Source organism: Mastomys coucha, unplaced genomic scaffold (genome assembly GCF_008632895.1).
Source record: "Mastomys coucha isolate ucsf_1 unplaced genomic scaffold, UCSF_Mcou_1 pScaffold18, whole genome shotgun sequence".
NCBI classification, from domain to species: domain Eukaryota; kingdom Metazoa; phylum Chordata; class Mammalia; order Rodentia; family Muridae; genus Mastomys; species Mastomys coucha.
In genome coordinates this window covers 107,528,994-107,551,699 of record NW_022196900.1, presented here as the reverse complement: position 1 = coordinate 107,551,699, position 22,706 = coordinate 107,528,994, and the positions used below count along the sequence as shown (strand labels likewise).

The 22,706-nt window shown below is 47.2% G+C and overlaps 1 protein-coding gene across 3 annotated transcripts in view; it reads right to left on the bottom strand.

Moving 5' to 3' along the window:
* Mtor (mechanistic target of rapamycin kinase) overlaps positions 1-20,641 on the bottom strand; it is a 118,927-nt gene extending 98,286 nt beyond the window's left edge. For 2 of the 3 annotated variants that reach the window (XM_031379457.1, XM_031379459.1), the window contains exons 1-11: positions 20,511-20,641; positions 16,809-16,984; positions 16,154-16,262; positions 15,085-15,317; positions 14,360-14,560; positions 12,998-13,132; positions 9,403-9,678; positions 9,213-9,321; positions 2,364-2,550; positions 1,418-1,546; positions 468-712 (exon numbers count right to left, since the gene is read on the bottom strand). In XM_031379457.1, the coding sequence (XP_031235317.1) occupies positions 468-712; positions 1,418-1,546; positions 2,364-2,550; positions 9,213-9,321; positions 9,403-9,678; positions 12,998-13,132; positions 14,360-14,560; positions 15,085-15,317; positions 16,154-16,262; positions 16,809-16,970 (1,786 nt within the window). In that variant the 5' untranslated portion in view covers positions 16,971-16,984; positions 20,511-20,641. Of the gene's footprint in view, positions 1-467; positions 713-1,417; positions 1,547-2,363; positions 2,551-9,212; positions 9,322-9,402; positions 9,679-12,997; positions 13,133-14,359; positions 14,561-15,084; positions 15,318-16,153; positions 16,263-16,808; positions 16,985-20,184; positions 20,489-20,510 lie in introns of those variants that run through there. The other variant, XM_031379458.1, reaches the window with a different exon arrangement.
* Positions 20,642-22,706: the final 2,065 nt, after the last annotated feature.

Sequence of the window (22,706 nt, the reverse complement as noted above, 5' to 3'; positions counted from 1 at the left end):
AAAAAAAAAAAAAAAAAACAAAAACCAAACATAAAAACATTCTAAAGCAGTAAATCCCCCTCCTGGCTGCAGGTCAGTGGGACAGCCAGGAGGGGCCGAGCGCCCCCTGAGCTTCTGCCTCTGATGTGCTGTTTTTCTGAAGCAAGACATGCTTTTTTTTTGTTTTGTTTTGTTTTGAGACAGGGTTTCTCTGTGTAGCCCTGGCTGTCCTCGAACTCAGAAATCCGCCTGCCTCTGCCTCCCAAGCGCTGGGACTAAAGGCGTATTAAAGGCGTGCGCCACCACCGCCCAGTGCAATACATGCTTTTTAACACCATGTGCCCCAAAGACACGAGACAAAGAACAAAGGCAGGAAAAGAGGAGGGGCCACTATGCAGACTCCAGATCCAGAATCTAGCTGCCCGCACCCCTTTCTCAGGTCCACTATAGCCCTCACCATCTCGGCAAGAGCCACAGTAACTTTTTACCTTCAAATTCAAAGCTGCCAAGGGTTCGAAGCGCAAGAGTGATGCTGGCCACATCGCTGGCCTCAGGGAGGGTTGTGAGACCAGGGGAGGCCAGCTGGTGGGCCAGGCCTTTAGGCATGCCTGGGTGCCGGAGGGGTTTGTGCATAAGGACCAGGGACAGCATCTTCAGAAGCCCATCCTGAATATCTTTCTTCAGCTGAGGAATCTGCCGGCTCAGGTCATAGAGCACAGCAGTGAGCGCAGGGCTGTGGAGAAGGAAACTGTAACTACTCGGCCAGGGCGTGGCAGTCTGTCACTAGCAGCTAGGGCATCGCACTGTCTGCCATGGACAGGAGGCCTGAGCCTTGTCACTGCTTAAGTTTCTCAAGTGCTAAACAACCTTGGCCTTGTTCGTCTCCATTTCAGAATAATCTACACATTTCTGGTTTTCATCAGAGAGACCTTCTACAATGCAGTTCAGCCAATGACCAGAAGCAGAAGGAGGGCATCCTCCTTATTTCACAGGGAGGGAATGAAGATCTGGGAGGCCAAGCAGACTTCCCAGGAATAAGATGCATGCTTACCAAGTACTCCCTCTATGCCCAGCCTTGTGCTAATGGCTTTCACTTAATCCCTACAACTACCCTACACAGCACACACTGTTCTTTTTCAGATGACAGAGCTGAGGCACCGAGAACTGCCTTAGTTAAGATCACACAGGGGGACTGGAGAGATGGCTCAGTGTTTAAGAGCACTGACTGCTCTTCCAAAGATCCCGAGTTCAATTCCTGGCAATCACATGGTAGTTCATAACCATCTGTAATGCAATCTGATCTGTTCTGGTGTGTCTGAAGACACTTACAGTGTACTCATATACATAAAATAAGTAAATCTTAAAAACAAAAAACAAAAAACACACAGCAGCCAGACCCGTTACTGAAGCTGGGTGGCCACAGGCCTCTGGCACACACCTCAGGCCCACTGCCAGCATGGGCTCCAGCAGCTCCTTGATGTCCTGCTGGATGCCTGGCCCCATTGCTCGTGCCAGCATGCTGATGCATGTGAATACTGTGGCATCCACCTGCACGGTTTTCTGCCTCCTGCAATGAAACAGAATGGCTTCGTTAGATATAAAGACACTCATACTGTCCCACCTCATAGCTACTTTGAGGCTAGGAAGGCAAGTTATTTAGGCAGGGCCATCCACAAGCGAGTGTAGAGATTATTGCAAAAGTCTACTGGGTCCAGCCCATCAGACACCGAGCACTCCCACCGAGGGCAGTACTGGATCTCATGGAGGGGCTCTGAGCTCAGAAGAGGCACTAAACTAAATGTGGGGAGCTGACCAAGCTACTTAGTTGGGAAGCAAGCTGGGTGGTACGCTCACCAGGAACCAGAGGGTAATGTTTAGGTATCCCATGGGAAGAAATGGCTCCCTGTAGTGAGAGTGCTGGGAATCCACCAGAGCAAGCCTTGCTAACAGCATATTTGGGAACATAAAAGCTCAATGCCATTGACACCGACTCCCCAGGATCAGCCAGGCCTCTCCATCTGGCAAGATGCCAGAGGCTTTGCTGTATTCTCCTCAGTGGCAGAATGACTGACTAGTTACATGTTAGAACTAAGGAAAAAGATGACTATCCAGTCAGGAATTCCTCCACAAGCATTCTGTCAACAGAAGACTAGCACGCCAGAGAACAGAGCCAGCCAGGAGAACGGACTGCTCTCCAACATGTTCTCAAGGTATTCTACCTTTATAAATAGCTAGTCATGGCACCCAAAGAGCCTGAACTCAGGTGAAGAGAGACTGTCCTCCACCTGTTGTGCCTCAGAGGTAACAGTGTGTGGAATGGGCTTAAGCTGTGCTTACTCTCCACCACAACAGTCGCACAGTGAAATCCTAACAGAGATGCTCACTTGTGGGCAAAGTCCTTCGGAGGCAGGGCTGCTCGGATGATGTCAAGTACACGGGGCAGGTAGACCTTGAACTCAGACCTCACGGCTACAGAAAGCAGCCCGAGGGCCTGGAACGCTGCGGTTCGTTCCTTCTCCTTCTTGACACAGCTCAGGACATGGTTCATGGTATCCTGGAGGTACTGGGTATCTGTACAGATGAGAAAGAACACACAGCCAAGGTCACTAGCACTCACATTTAAGGCAGGCTAATAGAAGGATGCTAAGAATTTAAAGGATAAATTTTTTTTCAAGACAGGGTTTCTCTATAAAGTAGTCCTGGCTGTATTGGAACTCACTTTGTATACCAGGCTGGCCTCAAACTTACTAAGATCCACCTGTCTCTGCCTCCTAAATGCTGGGATTAAAGGTGTGTGCCACCACACTGGGCTTTAAAGGATGAATTTAATAAGACATTTTAATCTTAGTAATCACTTCTTAGGTTATGTCTTTTCAAAAAGTCTCATACAGCTGTCTCTCTTAGTCTAATTCTTTAGTAATTATATTTGTGTGGGGGTAGTTATGTTGAGGTTCTTGCCAACATGCTTGTGAAAGCTGGCAGATAACTTGTGGAATGAGGTTTTTTTGTTTGTTTGTTTTTTGAGACAGAGTTTCTCTGTGTAGCCCTGGCTGTCCTGGAACTCACTCTGTAGACCAGGCTGGCCTCGAACTCAGAAATCCGCCTGCCTCTGCCTCCCAAGCGCTGGGATTAAAGGTGTACACCACCACCGCCAGGCCGTGGAATGAGTTCTTTCCTTGCACCTTGTGGGTCCAGGGGTAAAATTCAGGTCACCAGGGTTAGTGGCAAGCACATTTTCTGCTAAGCTAGTTCGCTGAACCCTCCATTAGTATTACTCTCCAGAGAGAGTACATGTTCTTCAAAAACTGTTAAGGGGCCAGCACTTGAAAGGCAGAGGGTAGTGGATCTATCTCTGTGAGTTCAAGGCCAGCCTGGTCTATACGCTCGCGCGCGCACACACACACACACACACACACACACACACACACACACACACACACACACACACAAATGCGCTAAGGCACCAAAGAGATGAGGACCGAAGTTAAATTCCCAGCACCCATACCATGGCTCACAACTGTCTGTAAAACTCCAGTTTCAAGGGATCTAACGCCCTCTTCTGGTCTCCACAGGTACTGAACACTTATGTGGTGCACAGATATACATGCAGGCAAAACACCTAGACATATAAAATAATTTTTTTTAAATTCCAAAACCCAAAATAAATAAAACGTAAATCTTGTTTAAAAAACAAAGACATCGAGCCAGGCAGTGGTGCCATACACCTTTAATCCCAGCACTTGGGAGGCAGAGGCAGGCGGATTTCTGAGTTTGAGGCCAGCCAGGTCTACAGAGTGAGTTCCAGGACAGAATGAGTTCCAGGACAGCTAGGGCTACACAGAGAAACCCCGTCTCGAAAAACCAAAAAAGAAAAAAAAGACATTAATCAAATTATCTTACAGTATAGTGATATTGAAAGTAGTACTGAACATTATTTACTACAACTAATGGGCCATTCCATTCAGCCAAAGCCTAGAAACCTCTCTGCTATTACCTGGAGATTGTTACTGTTGATATATTAGAGTAAGACTTCATCTTCAACCTGGACAGTGCACCTGCATCTCCATGTTTACATCAGCACCATGCAAGAGCAGGTGCTCCTGGGCACTGTGAGCTGGAACAGGTTTTTTGTTGTTGTTTTCTTTTTCATCCTAACAAAGGACTTTCCTGATTGTTGTCTCTGCCACTGATGCTGCCCCTTAGGCATGGTGGCATGTCTTTACCATCTCACAGTCCCTGAGGGTAATGCTCTGGTGCAGTTATGTTGTACCCAGCTTGCTCTTTTAGGCTTCATTTTTAGGTTATTTTTGCTATTCCCAGACCCTCCGCCTTTGGGAAGTTCAGGTGACGACTTGCACACTGTGAGTTTTAGAAGCACGTGCTTTAGCACAGAGGTACACAATTATGGTGACTCTCGGACTGAGTTTCACTGATGTACTTTAAGGTGATGTTTAACAAAGCAACAAGCCCACATCAGAAGAATATGCAGAGCGCCTCTGTCTTTGTACTCTGCTGCTAGGCAGCCCCCTGAGCACCCAGAATGTTTCTACAGCATGCCAGATTTTGATCAAATTTGACCTACTTGTTAAGCTTCTTTTGAACCAGAGACTTTCAACCCAAGACCATGTAAAACGCTGCTGCCCAGAGGCGTGTTTGGTTGCTGGGCAAGAGGGGAGCTGCTGGTGCCAGACAGACCGGAGGGAGTTTCAGAACTCAAGGGTGGTCTTCACTCCACCTTTTCTTTGGCTCAGAAAGTCTATGTGCCTATGTGCTCCTCACCCAGCACACTGCACGTGTTAGCCAGCCTGCTTCACACCTCACCATCCACACCATCCAGACCTCCCCACAGACTCACTCACTCGGCCTTGGAAACGGCACACACTGAAGGTCAGGCTGGCCTTCTCCGTATACCACTAGCTCTAACTTGGTTCCAAAAGCTTACTTAACATAGGCAGCACGCATAGTTAAGTACAAAGAGACTTCTGAGACAAGGTCTCACTCTCACCAAGTAGGAAGCCAGGGAGGGACAATAACTAAAATAGGCAACTAGAGTATTAGCATCATACATACCTCCTCATTTCCAAATGGACCTGAAGTAGCTCCAGGAGGCAATAACAATCTAATAATTGTTTCTACTCTGTGCCTGGCACTATGGAAGTGCTTAAGCACTCACATGCTATTCATTTTGGGAGGCAGGAATTATTATTGTATTCTTCACTAGTCAGTCAGGGAGTGGAGACCCGCAAAGGTCAATAACCTGTCCCACTTTCACCCTCTTTCTCCTTCTCTTCTCTCAGCATACTTTCTCTCTCTCTCCCCCTCCCTTACCCTGACCCTTCCTCATGGCGACTTCCCTGGCCTTGGTACTTGGAGCCAGTGAACTCACTTGCCTGAGAACAGCTTCCCAATAAAGCTGCCTTTAATATAATCTTAAAAGAAAAAAAAAAAAGAGGGGCAGACCTTGGGCGCAAACTCTGAAGCCAGTCCCACAACACCCAGAGGAAGCTCTACCCCCAGGTGCTCTGACACGCCCAGGATCAGAGGTGAGGAGGAACCAACATCTGCCCCAACACCAGGAGTAACAGGGACCAGCGGGACCCAGGCACGCAGGAACTCCGCCAGCATAGTGGCTCTGGTTCCTTTCGGTCTTTCTGGGCCGGTGCCCTGAGCAGACCTTGGGCGCAAACTCTGCAGCTAGTCCCACAACAACCAGAGGAAGCTCCACTCCCAGGCATTCTAACAAGCCCAGGATCACAGGATCCCAGAATCACAGGATCCCAGAGACAGCTACACTCTGAGGAGTCCTGACACACCAGGATCACAGGAAGGACAGGCTCCAGTCAGATTTAGCCAGGGCAGGGAGCAGTAGAGTTAACTAGATGAGGGGTGGGAGGAGGAGACAGGCGTAAGAAAATAAGCAACAGAAAACAAGGTTACTTGGCATCATCAGAACCCAATTCTCCCACCATAGCAAGTCCTGGACACACCACCACACCAGAAAAGCAAGATTCAGATCTAAAAATCACTTCTCATGATGGTGGTACAGGACTTTAAGGAAGTCATAAATAATTCCCTCAAAGAAATACAGGAGAACACAGGTAAACAGCTAGAAGCTCTTAAAGAGGAAACACAAAAATCCTTTAAAGAACCACAGGAAAACACAATCAAACAGGTGAAAGAAATGAACAAAATCATCCAGAATCCAAAAATGGAAATAGAAACAATAAAGAAATCAGAGAGAGAGACAACCCTGGAGATAGAAAACTAGAAAAGAAATCAGGAGTCATAGATGCAAGCATCACCAACAGAATACAAGAGATAGAAGAGAGAATCTCAGGGGCAGAAGACACCATAGAAAACATTGACACACAGTCAAAGAAAACGCAAAAAGCAAGAAGCTCCTAACCCAAAACATCCAGGAAATCCAGGACCCAAGAAAAGACCAAACCTAAGAATAATAGGTATAGAAGAGAGTGAAGACTCCCAATGTAATGGGCCAGTAAATATCTTTAACAAAATTATAGAAGAAAACTTCCCTAACCTAAAGAAAGAGATGCCCATGAACATACAAGAAGCCTACAGAACTCCAAATAGACTGGGCCAGAAAAGAAATTCCTCCCGTCACATAGTAATCAAAACACCAAATGCACTAAACAAAGTAAGAATTTTAAAAGTAGTAAGGGAAAAAGGTCAAGTATCATATAAAGGCAGGCCTATGTAAGTCTGGTCAGACTTCTGACCAGAGACTATGAAAGCTAGAAGATCCTGTGGAGATGTCATACAGACCCTAAGAGAACACAAATGCCAGCCCAGGCTACTATACCCAGCAAAACTCTCAATTGCCATAGATGGAGAAAACAAGATACTCCACGACAAAATGAAATTTACACAATATCTTTCCACAAAGCCAGCCCTACAAAGGATAATAGATGGAAAATACCAACATAAGGAGCAAAACTACACCCTAGAAGAAGCAAGAGTAATCTTTCAACAAACCCACACAAACCTAATTCCACCTCTTACAACAAAAACAACAGGAAGTGACAATTACTTTTTCTTAATATCTTAACATGAAAATTAATATTACCAACATATCTTAATCGATTGAAGTCCAAAAATATGAGGAATTAATTTGTTGACTGCCATCCAATGGTCTCTCTAATTTGGTAATTGGAGAAATAGGTCCAATATTGTACAATCCATATTCACTTTCTGCTTGCTTGTACTTGTACGTGACAGTGTCTTGCTGTGTACCACATAATGGTCTTGAAATCTTGCTTCTCCTATCTCAGCCTCTCTATATTAGTAGTATTGTTTATTTCATGTCTTTACACTATACTATGGTTTTCAGAACAGCTTACATATTTCAAAAGTATTTATACAGCCAAAAGAAACGTAGACAATTCACTTGGGAGGGGGCTTGTAAGAGAACAACACAGAGTGAGACTGAATGCTTTGCTTGACGTTTGTATCAAGTTTGAAGAAGAGGACTTTATAAGTTACTCATTCTCTGAGATGAATGCTTTTCCAAATTATCACAGCTAATGAACCAAATTCTTATCCTCACCTAATGTCTGTGCCACCCTCCAAGCAGAACCATTGTTCATTGAAACAGTTGGCGAATGACTTTATGGATAGACTATCTTAATACCTAGACCATTTCTTAAATGAATGTAACCTGTTTTCTGTGGGTTGAAAATGAAGACAATCACTCAAGTCAAATAGCTTTGACCATAGCAGGAAGTCTGTACCCAAAAATCATTCCTACAATTCATTCCTTGGTGCAGCAGAACTGTCAACTCTCAGCTTAGCTATGACGGAGGTAAAATCCTTTGGTGATGTGAGGGTCATTGAAGCACATACAGCCTTATTACAATAAAATCCAATGTCTAAAAATTGTTCTTATTTTGGGCTTGTACAACAGTAAGAGCCAAGATTTTAAGCTCTACTAAATACAAAACAAACAAACAAAAAAAACTTCATATATTTATGTTCATTTAAAAAATACTAGTAATGATGTATTATTTTAAAATATACAGTTAATGTTTGGAGTTATTTAAAATTTATATTGAGAAAAACATATGTATTTTCAGTATTGCTGTAGACAAGCATCTATGTAAGACTGTTAAATTGATTGTTTTTATATCAAACAACTTTTATAATACTCATTCTTATTGTTATAATATTTTATAAATTTTAAAGAATATGACAAAAAAGGTATTGCAGGTATTGAAGGGGGGTCTCTGGGAGGAGCTGGGGTACAAAAGGGAAACAAGAATGTTTTTAAATGTTAACAAGTTCAGATAAATTGAAATCATGTATCTTTTTTCATCACAATGCAATAAAACTTAAATCAATAAAAATTAAAAAAGAAAAAAAGTAAAGAAAAGAAAAAACAACCTGTCCCACACTAACGGGCTGACTCAGGATTCCTTCCATGTCTGTCACCAAAGCTTCCTACAGCTAAGGGCTGTGATGGGAAGGAAAAAAATGTCTCTAGCCACAACAGTCAGTACAGCCTGATGGGAAGGCCTGGAACTGCGCTCCCAGACCCGACAGCCACCATAGGGGAAGTTGCTGTCCATCACCTGGGGAACCTGCCTCTAACCCACCCACACTCCTTATCCTTACAGGTGTGAGGATGCTTGGTGATCAGTCACCAATGGGGGAAAGCAGGTCACTAACCTGCTCTACCCTAGACAGTGCTGCTGATGGTATGGATCTCAAGTGCCTTCAGTTGATGTCACACTTGAGGCCTGGGCTGGCCGTAAGCTTTAGATGGTCCCCTTCAACCTCCCAAGGCTTGTCATGTGGATCTGAACCATAATACACGGCACAAGAAATTATGTTGGTGTCCACATATACATGATGACCTGGCCTAGAACGGACCTCCACTACACATTATTTTTGTTTTTTTCTAAGACTGTCTGTTTTGGTCCAGGTGGCCTCAAACCTTTCACGTGACCAAGGACGGTACTGAACTCATAATTCGTCTGCCCCCAGAGGCTGGAATTACATGTGTGTGCCACCATGCCTGACTCTTACCTACACATTTTCACTGCTACTAGGTCTCTTAATAGAAAATGGAGGAACTGGACAGGAGGTAAAGGGACCAGAGACTAGCCCTATATCAGCATTGCTTCAAGGAGAGGAAGACCTGAGTCTCTGGGACCACCGTTTCTGTCCCCATCTGAGAATCCTTGAGCGGGAAGGTCTTCAGAGAATAGCCTCACCTGTGAAGGCAGAAGGTCGGAATGCAGCCAAGCGGGGCAGCAGATTAAGGATTGTCATTTGGATCAGTGAGTTCTTGCTGCTCCTGCACTTTAGCACCCACTGGCACACCTGAGAGAGCAAGGATACAGGGTTGGCAAAGGAGAGGGAGGTGTGGGCTTGGGAAAGAAGGACGGCCCTTTTGCCACTTACCTGATCAAATTTCTCTTCCATCAAGTCTCTGCAACAGCGGCTTTCCACAAGAGTGGACTTGGTAGGGCTGGGGGACGTCCCAAATCCCATTAGGCCTTGGTGGGAGCTGTACCCCAGCAGTCCCACCAAGGCATTCGACTGCTGGGGCTGCACAGCCTGGAAACTGGTGAAGGGGGTGATGTGCCGAGGCTTTGTTCCAAAGCCCATCAGGTCTTTGCAATACTTGTCATGTACCAGCTGCTGCTGGGTGATCTCCTCCATCTCCTCTCTCAGCCGCTAAACACGAGCAAGGGAGGGAAGAAACAGTCACTTTAGCTTCTCAGAGGCTTTTCCCCTGGGCACAGTGAGTGTGCAGAGTAGCCACCTGCCCAACCCCAAGGAGCAGCTGCCTGACAGTGGAGGAGCCATTCTGCATCTGGACTGTCGCAGGTCTCTCAACCAGCAAGAGAAACAGTGTTCTGGTCAGGTCGGCAAGACATTCACGAAGAAGAAATGACAGACAGGCACAACACAAGGAAGTGCAGGATCTGAATGTATCAAATATGGATCAAATATGGCATCAGGCCTTTTTTTGTTTGTTTGTTTTTTCTAGACAAGGTTTCTCTGTGTAGCCCTGGCTGTCTTGGAACTCACTCTGTAGACCAGGCTGGCCTGGAACTCAGAAATCCACCTGTCTCTGCCTCCCAAGTGCTGGGATTAAAGGCGTGCGCCGCCGCCACCACCACCCGGCTTTTAAAAAAATGTGTAGCCCAGGCTGACCTCGAACTCATGATCCTCCTGCCACTGTGTCCTTCAGCAAATCCTACGGGCGTGCACCGACTATGCTAATTTTCTGGGCTAGCAGAGGTATGCCCCAAGGATCCCATTCTTGCTAACTTTACCCAAAACAAAATAATCTAGTTCCTGGGAGTGATTCAACTGCAATTCAAATGTGGTCTGCCCCTACTGTACTGAAAAGAGGATTTTAGTTAAACTTGCCCAGGGATTATCAACAACCATTCTGTAAACTTCAATGCCCTACCCCCTTCATTATCTCCCTAACAATGCAATTAGTCAGAATGTGTAACATGGCCTAGGAAATACCTTCTATTACCCTGCATAGGTACGTGGGGTGAGAGGATAGCTGTGGAAGTTGGTTCCCTCCATCTACCATCCAGGTGCTGGGGGACTGAACTCAGGTTGCCAGCACAGTCTGACAACAGTCTTTTTACCTGCTGGGTGAGCCATGTGGTGGCTCTGTAGTTCCCTCTTAAAAGAATTTGTAGCTTTAGCCCTTGACCCTCTATAGTTCCTTCTCACCAGAGGCTCAAGCCATGCCCAGGGGCTAAGGAAATAGATGGCTCAGTCAGTAAAGTGCTTACTGCTCAGGCAGGAGGGCCTGAGCCCAGACGCCCAGTACCCACAGGGCAAGCTGAGTATGTCAAGACAGGGGTTCCAGATCACACTGGACAGCTAGTCCTGCTGAACTGTTGAGCTCTAGGTTCACTGAGATGCCTTGTAAAAGGTGCAGCGTGAAAAAGACACCCAACATCAGCCTATAGCTCCCTCACTCCTATGCATCAATGTGCACACCTCCACACACAGGTAGATATGTCAAAATCTGAAGGCTTTTTAAAAGTTATTCTTCGCTGGGCGGTGGTGGCACACGCCTTTAATCCCAGCACTTGGGAGGCAGAGGCAGGCGGATTTCTGAGTTCGAGGCCAGCCTGGTCTGCTCCAGGACAAGGACAGCCAGGGCTACACAGAGAAACCCTGTCTCGAAAAACAAACAAACAAAAAAAGTTATTCTTTTCAAAATCTACAACTAGCCTACCACTGCACAGAGTGGACTCCATGGCTTCCTAACGCTGTAAGAGATCATCCATCCTGGGACCAGATGTTCCCATAACTGTTCCTGCTCATCTGCTCAGGCACAGGGATTCTTGTTGCTCTTGTGGAGCAGCACAAGCCAGCCGGGGCAGCGCGCACTGCTCCAGCAGATGCCTGGAGGGCTTTCTTCCCTAGACACTGGTGTGGCTTTCCATCTCCCTCACAGCGTGTTCACACATCCATCTGGGCTCTCCCCACTCCAGTGTTGCTGGTCTCACATGACACCTTACAGCTTATCCCAGTGTATTTCTATCTGCATGGGTTCTGTCGTCTCTCCTGCTAGAGTGTGAGCCATCCAGTCCGCTGCTCTTTGTTCTCTGTTGTTCGCACACAACTAGATTCTGTGCCTGCTGAGTGAGAGAGCCCAGGATGACGTTAGCATCTTTGTGTTTTAGGAGCTTCCTTATATTCACAAAGCACCTCTGTGAGAACCATGTCACTTAGTGCCAACATCTTTATGTGCTAGGTGACATTCTTTTGTTTCACTAAAAGGAAACAAAGGCCCAGAACTATCTGGACTACAATAGAACTCAGTTAGCAAAATTTCAGAGTGCTACCATTTACACCAAGCCCACCAGGTATCGGGCCATGCTGGGCACTGCACATGCATACAGAAACATCTCAAGTCCAGGGAAATGGGGAAGAGCGCTGTGAAAGGGCGGAGCAGGAGGCTTGTGAGTCACTCCCTCCATGTGCTACCCTGACACAGGCAGTGATTACCAACCAACCACTGCCTAGTAAGTCGGGGACCACAGGGCTGAACTTCCACACAACAGAGCCTCACGGGAAGTCTCACAGACGGAGTTTTCCTCCAACATCTCCTGAATCCTGTCTCCTCAGTATCTGTGTTCACTATCTCTAACTGAAGCCAGCCAGACTATTCCAGCTTCCTGTGGCAGCCACCAGAATGTCACCTCAGCTACAGAAGTCTAACTGATCAAAAGGCCCTGGTGCTGCTCAGAGCTCCATCACCAACCCTGTGTGCCATGGCCACACGGGCTGCTCATAGCCAACAACAGAAGGCAAGGATGCTGTGGCCTGCTTGCTCCTGGGTGACACAAGCCTGCTCTGATGGCCCACATTAAGGACCTCACAATGGTCTCACACAAAGACAAAGAGACATCCAATGCTGCTTCTCTTTTGTGCATTCAGGCCAGTGTGGATGCAGCCCTTCCTGTGTTCTCTCATAGGCTACAAATCTTTCCACCTTTAAGCTGACTAAACAACACCTAAACCCTGACTTTATTCCCACCTCTCCACACATTTGTTCCCACAGCCAGCCAAAGGTGTCAGAAATCCACAACCCCCATGATTCCCATGTGCACACCACTGACATCGGTGCTGCAATCAGAAAAAACTGCTGACCACAAACAGTAAGCATATAACTGGGCCTCACTTCTCAGATACCATCTCCCCCTTCTCCTTTGCTTACAATATACCAACTCTCTCCCACCTCGAAGCCTCCCCCTAGAATACAGTTCCCAGCCATCTGCAAGGCGCCTCACATCCTGTGCTCTCACTCAGATGGCACTGCTTTAGGGAAAGCATACGGAGTCCCCACTTACCCTCCCAACCCCAGACCCACTGTCTTACTGCCTGCTTCATAGTTTTCACAGGATTTGCTGCTACCGGAAATGGTCCTATCTGTTGCTGGAGAGGACAAGGGCCTTCCTTGCCTGCTGACAGACAGGCATAGGAGCCTGGGCTCCCCAGATGCAGTTCTCACCTCTCCCTCCATGCTGCTGATTCGGACTAGCTCGTTGAGGATCAGCAAGGCCCCGTGGATTCGATCATCTCGATTCATACCCTTCTCTTTGGCCAGGGTCTCATCAAAACCTTTCTCTGCTTCTTCAAATGTGTGCTAAGTATAGAGAATGCCTTTGTTACCTAGTGTTCAAGGTAGAAAACACAGGCTCACTCCCTCTACCCAGAGGTTTGGTGGCACCCAGTGCCTGTTGGTGCCTTGTGCCAACATTCATACTGACTCACAAGTGCTTTTAACGTAGCTCCAATGCTTACAACATGCTTTTGAGGCAAATGCCACTATCATCTCTATTTGACAGCCACATAAAACCCAAAGAAATTAAGTAACTTGTCCAATGTCACACAGCAAGAAGGGAGGCCAGGTCTCTGGTTCCCGTATTTAGGACTCCTTCTGTGACATACATTTCCTTGGCAGCAGTCATCAGCACAGGACTCAGGACACTGGAACAGAGGAACTAGCCCTTTGTAAATTAGTAGCAACCAGGTTTATTGAGTCAGAAATACCCAGTCTCCTGTCTTTGGACAACTGCTGATAAGAAGGTAATGAATACTAGCTATCATTCTGGTTGTGTTTTGAAACAATGTTTCATCAGGTAATCCAGATTGATTTTGAATTCTTTCCTTTGTTTGTTTGTATGCTTGATTACAGAACTTAACCTTGGTTGTAATATTTTGAAGTGATGATGATATGGGCACTGCTAGCCAAAACTGCAATTATCAAACATTAATTTGCTTTTGTTTTAGACACAGGGTCTCACTATGTATACCCAGATGGTCTTTACCTCAGAGACCTGCCTGTCTAATTCCCAAGTACTGGGATTTAATGTATCAGCCACACACATGGCCAATTATCAACCTTTAAAAGACATGGTCAAGAGGCTGGGCATGTAGTTCAGTTGGCTGTGTTTACCTGACATGCACAAAGCTCTGGGTTCAAAACCCAGCGTGGCATAGAACTGGACATGGTGGTGTGTACCTATAATCTCAGCACTAAGGAGACAGAGACAGAAGAATCTCAAATTCTTATCTTCTTATCTTCTTGCTACAGCCTCCCAAATGCTGGGATTAAAGAGGTGTCCCACCATAGCCAGAGGCCTTTAATTGCAGTCTAACTGACACATTTTTATTCTTAGAGAAGTATAAAACGGTGGTATGGCTACTACTGTATCTGTACTAAGAAAACACAACACAGTAACTACGGATTCACAGCGAACCGAAGAAAGCCATGCCAGGTCCAAACAAATGGAAGGCCTGCTCTGTAGTCAGCTGTGACTCTCCAAGCCAAAGTGCTTTGCTAGCAGCTACCGTGGAGCCATCTCCTCACCCTGTACCACTGAGGCTTCTGCATCTCCTTCGGCTCCCGCTGAGTGGTGAGAATCAGACAGGCACGAAGGGCTGCCACAGCTCCTTCCCGGATGGCCTGCTTGGGGTCCCACACAGCCACAAAAATGTTGTCAAAGAAGGGCTGAACTTGCTGGAAGAAGAAGGTTGGGACACTGATGGCCAGCTCACGGAGAACAAGGACCTGGAGAGGACAAACAGAACTCTTACTCCTACCAGGACGTGCCCGTCATCCTAGAGCATCTCCCCTCAGGGAAAGCAAAGCCTGGCCCAGGAGAGCCAAGGACGAGTGACCAAGCATCCAGTGCTCGGCGCCTGGCAGTGGACAAGCGCAGAATGCTGACGCCATCTCAGTACTCAGGACAGGCAGGTGTTAGATGCTTTAACACCAAGCCAACAAGCCGAGAACCACGCCTGCCATCCATACAGTATAAACAGCTACTGGACGAAAAGATGATGTTCAACTTTGTCAGTACTTTCACCTCAGAGAGGACACAAGCTGCAAGGCTGGGACTGACAGAGCCGTTACCCAGGCTTGCTGCTGTGCCCCTTCCTTGAAACCAACCAGGGAGCAGCTGGGGAGGCCGCCACCCTGAGGCGCCCTGCTTCTCTCCAGCTCACGGCCTGGAATCCCAGGACAAGCGGCAGAAGGAAGCAACACACACAACAGCCCCACTGCCCGGCTGGCTCAGGCCTGTGGGTACTCACAGCTGCATGTCTCCGGCCCTCATTTCGGTCAGCACCCAGCCACTCCAAGGCTCGCTTCACTTCAAACTCCACATACTCAGCAGTGAAAGTGTCCCCTGCCATAGCAAGGCGGCCAATGGCCTTGGATGCCATTTCCATGACTACTGGATCACTCGAGGGGAGGAGGTTCCGAAGGTAGTTGGCAAATCTGCCAATTCTGGTGGAATTCCCACCTTCCACTCCTATGAGGCTGGCTGGAAGAGAAAGCAAAGGTGACCATGTGACGTGCTCTAGAATGCGTATGGCCTGGAGCTGAACACTGGTGAGACCTTACTCCGCTCTCAGTTCATTTCTATATGGAAGACGGCAGTTTTTCACTTGAACCAGTAGATTGGATTGTTGTTCTATTTATTTATTTATTTATTTATTTATTTATTTATTTATTTATTTTTGCTTTTTCGAGACAGAGTTTCTCTGTGTAGCCCTGGCTGTCCTGGAACTCACTCTGTAGACCACACTGGCCTAGAACTCAGAAATCCGCCTACTTCTGCCTCCCAAGTGCTGGGATTAAGGGCGTGCACCACCACCACCCGGCTTGGATTGTTGTTCTAAAACTATGTACATAAATAGAAATAATCTCAATTTAACACATCTGCGTATCTCATTCTTAAGACTGAGTGACAATTCACAGTACTTGTGGTCAGCCCTTGGGCAAACAGCACGCATTTCTACTTGTGCATCTATGAGCCCCACTGTGCCAAATCCCGCTCTATTGTAGTCAGACCTGCCAAGGCCACCTAGTGCAGAATGACAAGCTGGCTTTTGGTTTCACCCTTGGCAAACTGGCCACAAAAGTCACCAGTTCTGAGACTCAGTTGTCATATCTAACAGCACGTTTTGCCCGTGTCTCAGGACTTCTGCTAGAATTAGCACTTGTCTATGTGCATCCTTTCTATGAGTGCCTTAAAACTCTTTTAAACTAGAGATGGAGAAGACACCACTACTCCTTTAGCAAGCACAGAGTACAGTGAGCGCCAGGCTGACTTGTCCAGTGTCCCTAAGAGGTGCTGCTACCACAGGCTGTCCTTACCGATGGCCAGGATGCCACCCTTCCTCTCATTGGCATCTGAGCTGGAAACCAGTTCAAAAATGTGATGGTTCAGCTGGTCATAGAAGCGAGTAGACTCCTCCTGACTCATCTGCAAGGGAAGAAGTGCACAGAACAGATTCGTGCATCCACACCACTGGTAAGGCAGTAGCGAGCTGGCAACCTGAGATGTGGATGGAGAGGTGGCAGGCACAGTTCCCACCAAAGACAAGGCTACAGCCCATCTCCATAGCTTTAAAGCGAAGAGCAACTGATCACATGACTCCTGTTTATTTAACAACTGCTTACTGATTCTCTACAGCAGAGAACACCTTTTCTTAACTTTGTCCTAATACCAGTGGGACACGGGTGAGTAGGTCAGTGTCTCTGACCTCAACTGTGGTCTGTTTGGAAAGTTTCAGACTATCAGCTCTCCAGAGCCACCCCAACTACTGTCAGAATGGGCTCGTGATAGGAAAAAAAATCATACAAAATAAATAGCTGACCTGAGACCATAAACGCAAGCAATATTACAGAAATGTGCAGTTGCTGCAAAGGAACCCATACACTCTTCAGACATGGAAACTAGTGTCCTCTCAAACACTGCACTACAGTGGGCACGGCACAGCAGGACTGGCCCCAAAGACCACAGACCAACCTCTCGAAGCTCCATGGTGACATAGTGCTGGAGCTCCTTGGCTGCTTTGGCCCTGGTCTCCTCATTCCGGCTCTTCAGTCCACTGGCAAACTGCTGCAGAACGCTCACGTTGCTAGATGTGGCGGCACCGGCGGTGGCCGCCGCAGGACCCGTCCCAAGCATCTTGCCCTGAGGTTCTTTAGGGAAGAGCATCTTTCAGTATTGTTAGAGGATCTTTGAACCTGTTTCTAGTTATGGTGTAGTTCGGCCCTTAGTATACACCTTTAATCCCTCTGGCTGGAATACAGACATGCCCTTAGTATACACTTTTAACCCTAAACAATAAAGGTTAAGTTAGTGTGTGGAAGGAAGCACCCATGTTTGGAACAGATGTCTAACCGAGGGGCAGATAAAGTTAACAAACCAGAGAAAGACCTGATGGAGTAAGATACGGCCAACTCTCGTGAGAAGAGAGAGGAAGAGGAAGCTACTTGAGGGAGAGTCCAGGAGGAAGACAGTGCAGTGCAGGAGTCCAGCAGAGCTCATGCAGACAGTACAGCTGAGAGGGAGAGTAGAGCAGCACAGAGAGGGAGGAGGAGGCACTTTTACTGCGAGTTTCACAGAGACAGACTGAAGAGAAAACAAGCTAGACACAGGAAAAGACAGAAGGAGCAAAAAGAACAAGAAGGAGCCAGAAGATTAGAAAAGATTGCTAGAGTTAGTTTGAGGCCAGGCAGAGCAATTCAGGAGAAGCTGAGAGAAGCCAGACTGAATCAGTCAGCTGAGAGAAGAGCTTCGGCCAAAACAGCTGAGTTGAATCAGACAACTAGAGATCAGAGCGAGCTAGAAAGGGTGAGCTTATTCAGCAGCAAGTCTCAGAGGCTGAAGACATTCTAGGCCTAGATCAGACTGTATGGAGAGTAGAAGCTTCCAGTACTAGACCTAACTTAGCAAATGGAGGCAGTAAGCCTCACAATCAACACAGGTGAATAAAAGTTACTTTTACACATTCTTTTTTTTTAATTAACATTTTTTAAACTTACAGTTATTTACACACACACACACACACACACACACACACACACACACACACACACCACAGCACATGTGAGGCGAGAGGACAACTTGCAGGAGTTGTCTCTTCCCTCCATGTGGATCCCAGAGATAAAACTCAGTCTGTCAACCCTGGCAGCAAGCACCTTTGACTACTTAGCCATCTTGCTGGCCCCTTTAAAAACATCTTTTTGTTTTTTGTATTTCAGCCAGTCTTATATTCATAGCATGGTCTTGAACTCACTCCAGAGCTGACGGCCTGGAGCCACCTGCTCCCACCACCAAGCTGGGAATTTAAGGATGCTGGGGGTCCAAGCTGGGCTCTGTGCACGCTGCAAGCATTCTACCAAAACTGAGTGCCACCCTCAGCCCTATCCTTCAATATTCTATAAACTATGTTAATAAATTTCTCTGTGACCTTACTTCTTAACACAGATTCCCACTCACTCATGCCAGGTACGGGACTCCAGAAACTACCTGGGCTTGAATCCTGAGGGAAAGTCAGACTCCTTAAGGGAGACACTTAAGAGTCCTTAGTTTCCATGGCACCTCAATAGAAGAAATGAGTACCCAACTCATGGGTTAAGGTGAGGATTCACACGTCTAAAAGTGTTTCTGGAAGTGCAACACACAGCTCTTCTTCACTGTTATAAGTACTGTAGATGGGGCCTCAAGTCAGGTACCAGAAGTAGGGCGGGAGAGAGAGAACTAAAACTAAGATTCCTCCTTTCTTCAGATTGTCATTTGCAGCAGCCTTGCCCAACAGAAATATAATACAAGTCATGCAAGTCATTTTATGTTATTTTATTTTACTTATGCCTGTCTGAGTGTATGCCACATATGTGCAGACTCCTGCAAGGGCCAGATGAGGACATCAGATTCCCTGGAGCAGGAGTCGCAGGCAACTGTGAGTGGCCTGACAAGGGCACTGGGAACCAACTGGGATCCACCGGATGAACAACAAGTGCTCTTAAGTGCTGAGATATTGCCAGCCCCCCCACGTAATTTTAAATTTTCTAGCAGTCAAAAGAGAAACAGGTAAAACTCACATAGTGTATTCGATCCAGTAATTAAAAAACTCATCTTGAGACTGAGCTTCCAAAATCTAGCATTCAACTATCCCAATGTGGATAGGTCAGACCTCGGCAGCTATGTGTGGCTACAGGCTGTTGTACGGAGTAGTGCAGCTGTACACAGCTGTACACAGTACTAGCACAGCTACTCGTCTCATCCATGGGACCTGAACCAGGAGAGTCTACCAAGGATGGACAGAATATACTGGGGGGTGGGAGGGATGCCTCAGTGAGAAAAGGAGCTTGCTGCTAAGTCTGATGACTGAGTTTGATCCCTGGGACCAACAAGGTAAAGAAGAGAACTAACTCTTATAATTTGTCCTGACTTCAACGTGTACATCATTGCATGCACGGCATCCCCCGTCAATAAATAAAGTGAAGGGGCCCTTAGTTCGTATTTAACATTAACTGGTTTCTTTTTCTTGTCATTATTTCCTATATGATACAGTATAATAACCTTCTTATAGTGTTTGACTATATTAAAAGCAAAGTGGGCATGATTTAAAGCATACAAAAAGATATATACAAGGACTGCACCATTTCATATGGGAACAGGCACTCAACTGGGTTGGGAGGGCAGTTCTAGAACACAAACAAACAGATACACACACCCCAGAGGAAGTGGCAACACACTTAAATTGTGAGCTAAACACTATCACTCATTTTTCAACTATGTGCTGTCTGTTCCCTCAATCAGTTTACCATGCAGAGGACCACAATAAAGTGGCCATAAAAAAGGGGCCGGTCCACTAAGCCATGACAGCAATATACACCTATCCTGTCAGAGTACACTTAAAAACAAAAACAATTCCGAAGCACTCTGGTTTTGAAAGAATCTGTGAGACACAGCCTAACATGCACAGAACTAACAAGCCCAGCACTGAGGTAGAGGCAAGAAATTCAAGGTCATGCTGGGATTGGGAGTAAACACAAAACACAAGAAGTTAAGTCGTCTTGAAAGGTTTTCAAACGCTACACTGCTGAGAGAATAAAATACTCTAAAAAGGAACTGGACCTTTTTGGGGAGGAAGAAACCCCTACTGAGTGTGTACGCACAGGAGGCAGTGGGAACCGGACCGACTGGGACTTTCTATTCTCATCACGTCAGTAATTAGACAGTCACTTGAAGGTTTTTACCCACAAGCCAGCTGCCCCAGGCTGGATTCAAAGTAACTATTTGAGTCACAAATCCCAAAGGTTGTGATGATGCCTGAGGGGAATTCGAGTTGAAAGGTTGAAACGTGAAGTGAGGGCGTGACCCTGAGGCTGACCCTGCGTGGGAGCGGAGGTCTGGGTCCCTGGCAGGTCTTCATAGTGAAGTGTAGGGGGCTGATCCCGAAACTGGAGCTCCCAGGGACAGGCTCCACGGTCGGTAGGTGGGTCTGGAGTTCCAGGTCCTGAGACTTAAATGCGCCCCGGCAGGCCCGGAGCAGATCCGCCAGCCTCGGGGGGTCTCCCCGAGGGCGCGGGGCTGGTGCTGGGGCGCTGCACGGTCCAGACAAGCGGTTTCCCGGGCCTCCCCCAGCACGGCCCACACTGGCCGTAAGTCTGGGCGTCCCGCCAGCCGCGAGCGCTCGACTCCAGGCCCCAGACTCACCGCGCGGTTCCGGCCACCGCCTCAACTGCCGCCGCCTGAGCCGGTACGGCCGCTTCAGGCCCCCAGCCTCAACACCCGCCTTCCCCGCGGTCTTCTAGGCCCGGGAGGTGGGGAGGGCGGGCTCGTAAACCCTACAACCAATCAGCGGGCCGAGAACGAAGATGGCAAGGAACATCCACCAATAATCATGAAGAATTGGAGACTCGGGACCGGCTTCTCGGGGGCGGGGATTGTTCAAATAGACAAAACACGCAACCAGTGGCAAGCGAAAGGAGGCGAAGGCCTATTCCGGAGAGCCAATCAGTCGTGAGTTGGCTTCGGTCACTTCCACGAACGCTTCCGGTACGTCGCTACTACGAGTCCCCTCCACGCACGTTGTGACCGTGTGGAGCCTTGGTTTGGTACCCTGAGGACCTGTTGAAGGAGCTGGCTGGGGCAGAGGTCAGGGATCGCGCTCGGGATGCTGAGAAGGGGCTAAGCGTACGACGCTCTCGAATAACTGCAGAAGACACTTCTTGCAAATCGGTTCACTGAGGGACTCTTGTTTTCTCGTTTGTAAAGTTTAATATGCATTTGCAAGCTTTTTATTCCTCTCACTGCCCCCAAATTACCTTACTTACTTGTAAACTCATTCTGAGAAATAAGATGATCACCACGACCTACTTTAAATGCACGATTTTAAAGAAAAATCCTTAAAAAAAATTTTTTTTTTCCAGACAGGCAATAGCCGGAGCTGGGGATATAGATCAGTCGATAGAGTGCTTGCCCGATAGACATGAAAGTCGTGGGTTCAACCCCCAGCACCGTGTAAAGCTCTCGCCTGTAATCCCAGAACTCTGGAGGTGGAGGTTTAGAGGGTCAGAAATTCAAGGTTGAGCTAGAGAGATGTCTCAGTTGTTTAAGAGCCCTGGCGGTCCTTCCAGAGAACCTGCTCCAACATACGTAAATGTATCCTTAAATATTTTCAGATGACCCGGGCGGTGGTGACGCACGCCTTTAATCCCTGCACTTGGGAGGCAGAGGCAGGCTGATTTCTGAGTTCGAGGCCAGCCTGGTCTACAGAGGGAGTTCCAGGACAGCCAGGGCTACACAGAGAAAAAAAAAAAAAGAAAGAGAAACATGTGAAGCTATTAATGATAATGTAGATAAATGTATGCTAATAAGATAAAGATTTCCAATTAGTTAAAAGCATTAAATGTTTTTACATTAAAAAACAATACAACCCTTCATAAAACATTGATACACTTCCTAGATATTAATTTGGAGAAATGCCAACTAAAGTGTTATGAGATTTGGGGCAGACACACTTTAGACAGTACCACAAATTATTTATATATTGAAAAAAACTGTTGAAGAAATAAGCATTCAGAAAATCTACTTGCCAGGCAAGTGTTGATGTGTGGCCAAGGAACCAAACTGGCAGGCGACCTAAATCCTTTGTCTTATCACTTTTGGTTAAGGTCATTTACTTAGGAAATAAGGTGTTCCTCTGAGTTAGGTGTTCTTCACTATGTCTTAACTTTTTTTTTTTTTTTTTAAAGACAGTGCCTTGCTGTATATCACTGGCTGGCCTGAAACTTGCTATATAGAGTTTCGGGTGAGTCTGGCTTCCAAGGGAATGGAATGGGTGCAAGTAAAGAAATCACAATAGCTGCTCCATAGGTGACAAAAGGAAAAGTTTATTTCAAGCTGCTAAGGCTGTCTCTTGGAAATGCAGAGAGAAGCTATGGGGGTGGGGTGGGCTGGGGATATGGATGATATATATGATGTGGATGGATGGATCTCCAGGTTTACATGGGACTGTGTACCTGGAAGAAAGCCTGTGAGCTGCGATGGGGACTGGTGAGTGAGCCTAGGGTGAGCTGTGATGGGGACTGGTGAGTGAGCCTAGGGTGAGCTGTGATGGGGACTGGTGAGTGAGCCTAGGGTGAGCTGGATGGGGACTGGTGAGTGAGCCTAGGGTGAGCTGGATGGGGACTGGTGAGTGCGCCTAGGGTGGTGAGCTGCATGGGGACTGGTGAGTGCGCCTAGGGTGAGCTGGATGGGGACTGGTGAGTGAGCCTAGGGTGAGCTGGATGGGGACTGGTGAGTGAGCCTAGGGTGAGCTGCGATGGGGACTGGTGAGTGCGCCTAGGGTGAGCTGCGATGGGGACTGGTGAGTGAGCCTAGGGTGAGCTGCATGGGGACTGGTGAGTG